The 12,086-nt window shown below is 39.5% G+C and overlaps 1 protein-coding gene across 3 annotated transcripts in view; it reads left to right on the top strand.

Moving 5' to 3' along the window:
- LOC128684200 (galactokinase) overlaps positions 1 to 12,086 on the top strand; it is a 98,340-nt gene that overhangs the window by 39,161 nt on the left and 47,093 nt on the right. For all 3 annotated transcript variants that reach the window (XM_070094634.1, XM_070094630.1, XM_053770357.2), the window contains exon 6: positions 4,278 to 4,459. In XM_070094634.1, the coding sequence (XP_069950735.1) occupies positions 4,278 to 4,459 (182 nt within the window). The remainder of the gene's footprint in view (positions 1 to 4,277; positions 4,460 to 12,086) is intronic.

Below are 12,086 nucleotides of genomic sequence, written 5' to 3' on the forward strand. Positions count from 1 at the left end.
CAAGTCTTAGAATTAACGAAGGAAACAAGATATTAGACAAGACATAACCTGTGGCCATAATGAAGTGTTACTTTGTACACATAAAAAGAGGTAAACATAAGTTCATATGACTGACTGACTTACTGTATGACTGACTTACTGAATGACTTGACTGACTTACTAAATGAATTGAGACTTACTGAATGACTTGACTGACTTACTAACGACTTGACTTACTGAATGACTTACTGACTTACTGAATGACTTGACTGACTTACTGAATGACTAGACTGACTTACTGAATGACTTGGCTGACTTACTAAATGAATTGGCTGACTTACTTAATGACTAGACTGACTTACTGAATGACTTGACTGACTTACTGAATGACTAGACTGACTTACTGAATGACTAGACAGACTTACTGAATGACTTGACTGACTTACTGAATGACTTGACTGACTTACCAAATGACTTGACTGACTGAATGACTTAAAGTTAGACACTCCAGTACAACCATCAACTTCAGTACCAGAACCTCTACCATCTACCTCAGCCCAGTAGGGCCACAGCATAACTCTCTGCTCTCTTCACAGTCATCCACAAACACCATCACCCACAATTTATGGTGAGAAATATTGTTATTTCTGTTACATTTGTAGTCTTGAGCAGTAAAAACAACATAATGCATCACAACAATGAACTACAATTACATATTCACTTATTTTTGTAAGATGTGGTGGCCTAAAAAAAGTTGTTCTTCTTTTTTGGGGCTATCAGGAATGTAACCCTATTTTTCCCATAAGTTCTTCAGTTCATCTGACACGGTTTTACCTAACACAGTGTATTTAGGAATGTAACTACCATGTTAAATGACCGTCTACTGTAATTAGTCTTTTTTATTTCGTCTATCGCCTTGTGCGAGATATATTATAGAAGAAATGCAGCCTCCATTTGAGTTAAATACAGTGGTACCTTGACTTACGAATTTAATTCGTTCTGTGACTGAGCTCGTAACTCAATTTGCTTGTATATCAAATCAATTTTTCTCATCGAAATTAATTGAAATGCCGTTTATCTGTTCCAGCCCCCAAAAAACCACCCAAATTTTTTTGTTATGGTTTTTAAATAAGAACCACCCTCACTACTCCACCCACCACCATATCTACTCCACCCACCATTATCACTACTCCATCCACCACTCTCACTACTCCATCCACCACCATCTCTACTCCACCCACCACTTTCACTACTCCACCCACCACTTTCACTACTCCACCCATCACCATCTCTACTACACCCACCACCCTCACTACTCCACCCACCACCATATCTACTCCACCCACCATTATCACTACTCCATCCACCACCCTCACTACTCCATCCACCACCATCTCTACTCCACCCACCACTTTCACTACTCCACCCATTACCATCTCTACTACACCCACCACCCTCACTACTCCACCCACCATTATCACTACTCCATCCACCACCCTCACTACTCCATCCACCACCCTCACTACACCCACCACCATCTCTACTCCACCTACCTTCACTACACCCACCACCTTCTCAATTACACCCACCATGCTCACTACTCCACCCACCACCATATCTACTCCACCCACCATTATCACTACTCCATCCACCACCCGCACTACTCCATCCACCGCCATCTCTACTGCATCCACCACCTTCACTACTCCACCCATCACCATCTTTACTACACCCACCACCCTCACTAGTCCACCCACCACTATCAGTATTCCATCCACTGAAGGAACCTCCACGAGGCAGGTTCCATAATGGCCTCACAGAGGCCTTAACCCCTTGACTGTCGCAACCCCAAATCCTGAGGTGTCTCCTGGTGTTGAAAAATTTTTGAAAAAAAAAAATACTTATGAAATAATAGAGAATCTTTTCCCGATTGTAATGGCACCAAAAGAATGAAATTTGATAGAAAACTTATGGAATTACGCTCTCGCGAAGTTAGCAACCTTGGGGATATTTACGAATCGGCGATTTTGCCCACTTGAGCCATATTTTTGGCTAATTCCATTGTTCTGGTTGACCAAACTCATAGCTATTTCTTTAGAACTCCATTTGTTCTATCAATTGAGTACAAGAAACTGCCCATTTTACCAATTTCAACTACCCAATAACATGGTCAGGAATTTGCAATTTGGCCAGTTTCACACAAATTAAAAAATATGCCAATTTCAAAATGGGGTCCAGAATGAACAATGCAGACATTCTCGGCTCTAAAATAACATTTTCTTTGTTCATCAGTCACATTTCCAGGCCCCTCTGATATTACTCTTGCTTTCTATTTTGAATTTTTATTCAAACAAAAAATAGAAGATTTACTGTTATGCAGACTACTGCAATATTGCAATAATTGTATAACTAATGTCAACCCATTCATGACTGCATATTAGAATGGCTACTTGGACATTTATTTGGCAATGACATCATTCGTTTACTTTTGAACATTGGCAAAAATCAAACATTTCCCCTACTTTCAGCTCCATTTCAAGGTTCTTTTTATAGTAAAACCAATTAAAATCACCTCTATTTCTATAATATGTTTTCCATTCTATCAAATAAGACCAAGAAAATGAGAATACATCTGTAAATACTATACGGAAATACACCGCAAAGTCGGTGTTTTAATCCAAAAACACGGTCAGCGTTTTTTTTTTTCTCATTATGCACTGCGTGCTGCAGGATTTTTTTATATGGTGCACACTGACCACACAGACCCATTCTCTCACATGTGGGCCTACCAGCTTTCTCCTGCTTGATTTGAAGCCGCTAGAATTTTTGAGTATATGTATATAAGTCAAACACAGTGGCTCGTAAGACATATATATACGACCAAAACAGTCAAAGGGTTACTGTTTCTTGAGAAACTCTGAGTGTTGAAATGGGGGGTTACTTCTTACCCAGATTTATATGAGGACCAAACAAGGGACAAGGTGCCTCACTACAACCTGGGATTAGTGTGGGACTATTATCCTTCCAGTTATGTCTTGGAAGAACATGTGGGATGGGACAAAGTACCTGACATTCCTCTGGATACAGAGTTGGATTTGACTTCAGATATGCCAGCACTAATTGGCTGCACATCTGAAGCTCACTCGTAACTTGGATTTTTGGCTTGCAACTCAAAGCAAAAAATTGGCCGAGCGATGGCTCATAACTTGGAAAACTCATAAGTTGGGGCACTCGTATGTCAAGGTACCACTGTATTTGTGATGTTTGTGTATGGACTTTCAGTTCTTATTTGCCTTCTAATTTATTCTATCAAATGATGGATAGTAACTGTGTATCCATTGTTTCTGGGATCACTTCCTCCTTGGAAGAATAGTAGGACTAAGAGGGTGTATAAATCTGAAGTGTAAGGAAGGAGGGGTAGAGGTTGTCCCGGGAAAGGTTGGAGGGAAGAGGGTAAAGAAAGTTTTGTGTGCTAGGGACTTAAACATCCTTCAGGCTTGCATGTGTGTGTGTTAAGAGAATACTGAGTGGAGGCATGAGATTGCTGTGACTTGACAAGCTGTTGGAGTGTGAGCAAATTCAAATCTGGTTAACCAGTTAGCCAGATTTGAGTTTTGGAAGCAGGAAGTATAATGCCTGCACTCTGAAGGAGGGGTGGGGATCTTTTGGTGTGGAGGGTCATCCAAACTGTGATTCCTACATGCTTCTGGCAAGACAGTGATTGACTGAACAATGGTACCTGTACTTCATTGGGAGCTAATCAGTGTATTAAAAAAAATAAAAATAAAATGAAGGAGATTGTGTATATATGTATATATTATCTGCTACAATAACAGCTGTATTCTTCAAGTACAGTATCACTGGTTTTCTGTTTATTCTCATTACTTAAACTTATGAAATTTTAACAGTTTAAGGAACATTTTGCTATTTCATGTTATAATAAAACAAAGTAATTTTCTTTCCAGAATTTATATAAGGGGCAAATTCCATGCAGTAAGATTAGCATTTGACTGATTTGTATTGTGTATATTATGTATTACAATATGTGTTCATCTGAACTCACAAAGACAAAGATAAGATAAAGATAAAAATTTTATTTCTTTGTAAAGGTTAAATGTGTAATTATAATTTTGGTTTGCTAAGTACAACTGTATTGACTTTGGAAAAAGGAAAACCAGCAAAATGTGTTCCTAGACTACAAGTGACTTTGGTAAATGTTCTGTTGTTTACCTACATACATGACTTCCGGATAGTTTGGAATGCTATATAACTTAATTCATTCTTCCCGTCCATGACAGATCACTGGAATCCACTTTAGTGCCACTGAATGATCCCTCCATTATATTTGTCATCACCAACTCAAATGTGCGTCATACACTCTCTGGAACAGAATACCCTACTCGCCGTAAACAGTGCCAAGAAGCTGCAGAAGTGATGAGAAAAAAGAGTCTACGTGATGCAACACTAAATGATCTAGAAAGTAAGAAGACATTGCTTATTTAATAATGAGTGTTATTAAACTATTGTTGTTGAAATTTGTTTTTCCACCTCATCATTTACAGTTTTGTATTTAGTACAAAATATAATGTGTAGCAAAACTCGATGAATAACCAAGACATACTTGAAGAAATCATACATTTTTGTACTTTACTAGTCAACCCTCCTTCCTAAAAAAAAAAATTGTGTGGTATACCTGTGCTGTATTCTTTGCCATAAAAAACTTCCCTTTATGATTGACCTGCCCTTATTTTGAGGGTGGATTCTTGTGGTAAATTTTTTTTGTGTTTAACCCTTTCAGGGTCCAAGGCCCAAATCTGGAGTCACGCACCAGTGTCCAAGAATTTTCAAAAAAAATATTTGTTATATTTTCTTATGAAATCGTAGAGAATCTTTTTGTGAAGGTAATAAAACAAAAAGTACGAAATTTGGTGGAAAATTGATGAAATTATGCTCTCGCGAATTTTGATGTGTCAGCGATATTTACGAATCGGCGATTTTGACGACTTTGACTCCCATTTTAGGCCAATTACATTATTCCAATCAACCAAATTCTTAGCTATTTCACTAGTATTACTTCTATTCTATCGATTGAGCACAAGAATTCGCCAAGTCAACTGTTTCAACTACAAAATAAAGTGATCGGAAATTGTTAATTTGGTCAATTTAACACAAAGTTCAAAATATTCCAATTTCAAAATAGGGTCCAGAATGAACAATGTAGGCATTCCTGGCACTAAACTAACATTTCCTCTGTTCATTAGTTATGTTTTGAGGCTTTACAAATAAATTCCATTTTGATTTTTTATTCACATAATGAATTTTTATTCACACCAAAAAATAGAAGATTTACTGTTATGCAATACTGTAATAATTGTATAAATATCATCACCATATTTGTGAATGTATATTAGACCCACCAGCTGACGTGTATTAGACGTGTGAGGTCGTGTGTTTACTCTTGAATATCGGCAAAAATTTAACATTTCCGCTACTTTGAGCTCAGTTTCAAGCCATTTCCAATGTTAAAACCAATCAAAATCATCTCTATTTCTGTAATATGTCTTCCATTCTATCAAATGAGACCAAGAAATCGCAAATACAACTATAAAAAACATATGAAAAAACACTGCAAAGTTGCTGTTTTAATCGAAAAATCATGATTTCATTTTTTTTCTCTCATTATACACAGTGTGCTGCAGGATCTGTTTTATGTGGTGCACACATACCACATAGATGTATTCTCTCATATCTAGGCCCAAATGTACCACTCACAGTTTATCAGAGTGAGCTGAGCTCATGGCGTAGATCTACGGTTTGGACCCTGAACGTAAAGCCGTAGATCTACGGGACGGACCCTGAAAGGGTTAAACAATATCATATATGTATTCTACTGCTGCCACATATCTATGGTGGAAAATCTTTTTTTTTTTAACACATCGGTTGTTTTCCACCAAGGCAGGATTGCTTGAAAAAGAAAAACTTTTATCATCATTCACTCCATCACTGTCTTGCCAGAGGTGCACTCACACTTCAGTTATAAAACTGCAACAATAACATCCCTCCTTCAGAATGTAGGCACTGCACTTCCCATCTCCAGGACTCAAGTCCAGCCCACCATTTTCCCTGAATCCCTTCATAAATGTTACCTTGCTCACACTCCAACAGCACACCAAGTCCTAAAAATCATTTGTCTCCATTTGCTTCTATCTAACATGCTCAATCATGCTTGCTGGAAGTCCAGGCCCCTTGCACACAAAACCTCCTTGACCCCCCTCCCTCCAACCTTTCCTAAGCCGACCCCTACCACACCTTTCCTCCACTACAGATTTATACACTCAAAGTCATTCTGTTTCTTTCCATCCTCTCTACATGTCTGAATCACCTCAACAAACCCTCCTCCTCCCTCTGGATAATAGTCTTTGTAATCCCGCACCTCCTCCTAATTTCCAAACTAATTACAGTGGAACCTTGACTTACAAGTGTCCCAACGTACGAGTTTTTTGAGATACGAGCCATACCTGGGTCGGTTTCTTGCTCTGAGTTACGAGCCAACATTTGAGTTACAAGCCAGCTCCCCCCCCCCCCATCCCCGTGCTTCCCCCTCAGCGCAAAACCTGGCCACCTCGCTTGTTTATCTATGATTTCATGCTTTAATTCCAAGGAAATCATTCTCTTTTTCTTCTCAGCACTGTCCTTTACACTTACTTTCTTAGGACCAATGCTTAGAAAAACAAAATTTGGCCAAATGACTGTCAAAAATGTAAACAAAACTTGAGAAAACTGCTCCCACAACGGGGTAAACAGTGAACTGAGTTGGCGGCTTTTGTTGTTATAATAATAATACTACTAATAGTAATAATAATAATTATTATTATTAGTGTTATTATTATTAATTTAGGTAACTAGAGCACAGATCAAAATCCCTAGATCAAGAGCCCCACACCAGTGTCAAGGTTCCTTGATGCTGATGAGGGACTCTTGTTCTAGGGAATTGTATCTGTGCTCCAGTTCCCTAACTTAATAATAATAATAGTCATAATAATAATAATTATTATTAACATTATTATTATTATTATTATTATTATTATTATTATTATTATAAAAATAGAGCTTCAGTTCCCTATATTAATAATAATATAAAAATTATATAATAATAATAACAGTTATTATTATTATTATTTTTATTATTATTATTTATTATAATAACAATAGAGCTTCAGTTCCCTAAATTAATAATAATAATAATATAATAATATTATTATTAATTATTATTATTATTATTATGATAGAGCTTTTTTTTTATTTTTTATTATCACACCGGCCGATTCCCACCAAGGCAGGGTGGCCCGAAAAAGAAAAACTTTCACCATCATTCACTCCATCACTGTCTTGCCAGAAGGGTGCTTTACACTACAGTTTTTAAACTGCAACATTAACACCCCTCCTTCAGAGTGCAGGCACTGTACTTCCCATCTCCAGGACTCAAGTCCGGCCTGCCGGTTTCCCTGAATCCCTTCATAAATGTTACTTTGCTCACACTCCAACAGCACGTCAAGTATTAAAAACCATTTGTCTCCATTCACTCCTATCAAACACGCTCACGCATGCCTGCTGGAAGTCCAAGCCCCTCGCACACAAAACCTCCTTTACCCCCTCCCTCCAACCCTTCCTAGGCTGACCCCTACCCCGCCTTCCTTCCACTACAGACTGATACACTCTTGAAGTCATTCTGTTTCGTTCCATTCTCTCTACATGTCCGAACCACCTCAACAACCCTTCCTCAGCCCTCTGGACAACAGTTTTGGTAATCCCGCACCTCCTCCTAACTTCCAAACTACGAATTCTCTGCATTATATTCACACCACACATTGCCCTCAGACATGACATCTCCACTGCCTCCAGCCTTCTCCTCGCTGCAACATTCATCACCCACGCTTCACACCCATATAAGAGCGTTGGTAAAACTATACTCTCATACATTCCCCTCTTTGCCTCCAAGGACAAAGTTCTTTGTTTCCACAGACTCCTAAGTGCACCACTCACTCTTTTTCCCTCATCAATTCTATGATTCACCTCATCTTTCATAGACCCATCCGCTGACACGTCCACTCCCAAATATCTGAATACGTTCACCTCCTCCATACTCTCTCCCTCCAATCTGATATTCAATCTTTCATCACCTAATCTTTTTGTTATCCTCATAACCTTACTCTTTCCTGTATTCACCTTTAATTTTCTTCTTTTGCACACCCTACCAAATTCATCCACCAATCTCTGCAACTTCTCTTCAGAATCTCCCAAGAGCACAGTGTCATCAGCAAAGAGCAGCTGTGACAACTCCCACTTTGTGTGTGATTCTTTATCTTTTAACTCCACGCCTCTTGCCAAAACCCTCGCATTTACTTCTCTTACAACCCCATCTATAAATATATTAAACAACCACGGTGACATCACACATCCTTGTCTAAGGCCTACTTTTACTGGGAAAAAATTTCCCTCTTTCCTACATACTCTAACTTGAGCCTCACTATCCTCGTAAAAACTCTTCACTGCTTTCAGTAACCTACCTCCTACACCATACACTTGCAACATCTGCCACATTGCCCCCCTATCCACCCTGTCATACGCCTTTTCCAAATCCATAAATGCCACAAAGACCTCTTTAGCCTTATCTAAATACTGTTCACTTATATGTTTCACTGTAAACACCTGGTCCACACACCCCCTACCTTTCCTAAAGCCTCCTTGTTCATCTGCTATCCTATTCTCCGTCTTACTCTTAATTCTTTCAATTATAACTCTACCATACACTTTACCAGGTACACTCAACAGACTTATCCCCCTATAATTTTTGCACTCTCTTTTATCCCCTTTGCCTTTATACAAAGGAACTATGCATGCTCTCTGCCAATCCCTAGGTACCTTACCCTCTTCCATACATTTATTAAATAATTGCACCAACCACTCCAAAACTATATCCCCACCTGCTTTTAACATTTCTATCTTTATCCCATCAATCCCGGCTGCCTTACCCCCTTTCATTTTACCTACTGCCTCACGAACTTCCCCCACACTCACAACTGGCTCTTCCTCACTCCTACAAGATGTTATTCCTCCTTGCCCTATACACGAAATCACAGCTTCCCTATCTTCATCAACATTTAACAATTCCTCAAAATATTCCTTCCATCTTCCCAATACCTCTAACTCTCCATTTAATAACTCTCCTCTCCTATTTTTAACTGACAAATCCATTTGTTCTCTAGGCTTTCTTAACTTGTTAATCTCACTCCAAAACTTTTTCTTATTTTCAACAAAATTTGTTGATAACATCTCACCCACTCTCTCATTTGCTCTCTTTTTACATTGCTTCACCACTCTCTTAACTTCTCTCTTTTTCTCCATATACTCTTCCCTCCTTGCATCACTTCTACTTTGTAAAAACTTCTCATATGCTAACTTTTTCTCCCTTACTACTCTCTTTACATCATCATTCCACCAATCGCTCCTCTTCCCTCCTGCACCCACTTTCCTGTAACCACAAACTTCTGCTGAACACTCTAACACTACATTTTTAAACCTACCCCATACCTCTTCGACCCCATTGCCTATGCTCTCATTAGCCCATCTATCCTCCAATAGCTGTTTATATCTTACCCTAACTGCCTCCTCTTTTAGTTTATAAACCTTCACCTCTCTCTTCCCTGATGCTTCTATTCTCCTTGTATCCCATCTACCTTTTACTCTCAGTGTAGCTACAACTAGAAAGTGATCTGATATATCTGTGGCCCCTCTATAAACATGTACATCCTGAAGTCTACTCAACAGTCTTTTATCTACCAATACATAATCCAACAAACTACTGTCATTTCGCCCTACATCATATCGTGTATACTTATTTATCCTCTTTTTCTTAAAATATGTATTACCTATAACTAAACCCCTTTCTATACAAAGTTCAATCAAAGGGCTCCCATTATCATTTACACCTGGCACCCCAAACTTACCTACCACACCCTCTCTAAAAGTTTCTCCTACTTTAGCATTCAAGTCCCCTACCACAATTACTCTCTCACTTGGTTCAAAGGCTCCTATACATTCACTTAACATCTCCCAAAATCTCTCTCTCTCCTCTGCATTCCTCTCTTCTCCAGGTGCATACACGCTTATTATGACCCACTTCTCGCATCCAACCTTTACTTTAATCCACATAATTCTTGAATTTACACATTCATATTCTCTTTTCTCCTTCCATAACTGATCATTTAACATTACTGCTACCCCTTCCTTTGCTCTAACTCTCTCAGATACTCCAGATTTAATCCCATTTATTTCCCCCCACTGAAACTCTCCTACCCCCTTCAGCTTTGTTTCGCTTAGGGCCAGGACATCCAACTTCTTTTCATTCATAACATCAGCAATCATCTGTTTCTTGTCATCCGCACTACATCCACGCACATTTAAGCAACCCAGTTTTATAAAGTTTTTCTTCTTCTCTTTTTTAGTAATTGTATACAGGAGAAGGGGTTACTAGCCCATTGCTCCTGGCATTTTAGTCGCCTCATACGACACGCATGGCTTACGGAGGAAAGATTCTTTTCCACTTCCCCATGGACAATAGAAGAAATAAAAAAGAACAAGAGCTATTTAGAAAAAAGAGAAAAACCTAGATGTATGTATATATATATATGCATGTGCGTGTCTGTGAAGTGTGACCAAAGTGTAAGTAGGAGTAGCAAGATATCCCTGTTATCTTAGCGTGTTTATGATAGAGCTTCAGTTCCCTAAATAAAAATTAATTCTAATAATAATTATTATAATAATGATAGATCTTCAGTTCCCTGAATTAATAATAATAATAATAATACATAATACGTATGTAATAATATGTAATTCAAAATCCTGCCGCTAGATGGCACTGCTGATGCCAAAACATCATACACGTTTACATCACTATGGGAGTAGTTCTCTCGTACAGTCATTTGGCCAAATTTCTTTTTTCTAACCATGGGTCCTAAGAAAATAAGTGCAAAGAACAGTGCTGAGAAGAAAAAGATGATGATTTTCATGGACTTAACCAGGCAATACACATCACATGCTGCACCCTCGACATCCCTCACCCTCAACTTCCCTCACCCTCGACATCCCCCACCTTTGACATTCCCCACCTTTGACATTCCCCACCCTCAATATCCCCCACCCTCGACATCCCCAACCTCAACATCCCCACCCTCGACATCCTCCACCCTCGACATCCTCCACCCTCGACATCCCCCACCATCGACACCCCTCAACCTCGACATCCCCCACGCTCGACATCCTCCACCCACGACAACCCCCACCCTTGACATCCCCCACCCTTGACATCCCCCACCCTCTACATCCCTCAACCTCGACATCCCCCACCCTCGACACCCTCCACCCTCGACATCTCCCAACCTCGACATCTCCCAACCTCGACATCCCCCAACCTCGACATCGTCCACCCTCGACATCCCCCACCCTCGACATCCCCCAACCTCGACATCCCCACCCTCGACATCCTCCACTCTCGACATCCCCCACTCTCGACATCCCCCACCCTCGACATCCCCCACCCTCAACATCCCCCACCCTCGACATCCCACACCCTCAATATCCTCTAACCTCAGCATCCCCCACCCTCAGCATCCCCCACCCTCGACATCCCCACCCTCAACATCCCCTACCCTCAACATCCCCCACCCTTAACATCCCCTACCCTCAACATCCCCATCCTCAACCGCCCCCACCATCTCTGCTCCAAGTGTGTAAGTACATATACACTTTACATAAACAGTTTCAGTATTTTCCTTAGAAAACTAGTGATCTACTGCAGTTAGCCTCAAAAATACTCTGTTTTCTCTTATAGTAAGAACATGGGAAGATACTACATGTATAGTCAAATTGGGACAGAAATGGCAGTCGCTTTTGCCGCTGCCACCATATTATGGCCTATTTTATTTATTCTAGAGTATATATCATGTTTCTGTGTTAATTATATTGTTTATTATGACATATTAAATGAATTGTGATAGATGAATAAGCCGTATAGTTGATAATAGCGTCATATTCATGTATTTTTTCTT

Source organism: Cherax quadricarinatus, chromosome 4, assembly GCF_038502225.1.
Source record: "Cherax quadricarinatus isolate ZL_2023a chromosome 4, ASM3850222v1, whole genome shotgun sequence".
In the NCBI taxonomy this organism is placed as follows: Eukaryota; Metazoa; Arthropoda; class Malacostraca; order Decapoda; family Parastacidae; genus Cherax; species Cherax quadricarinatus.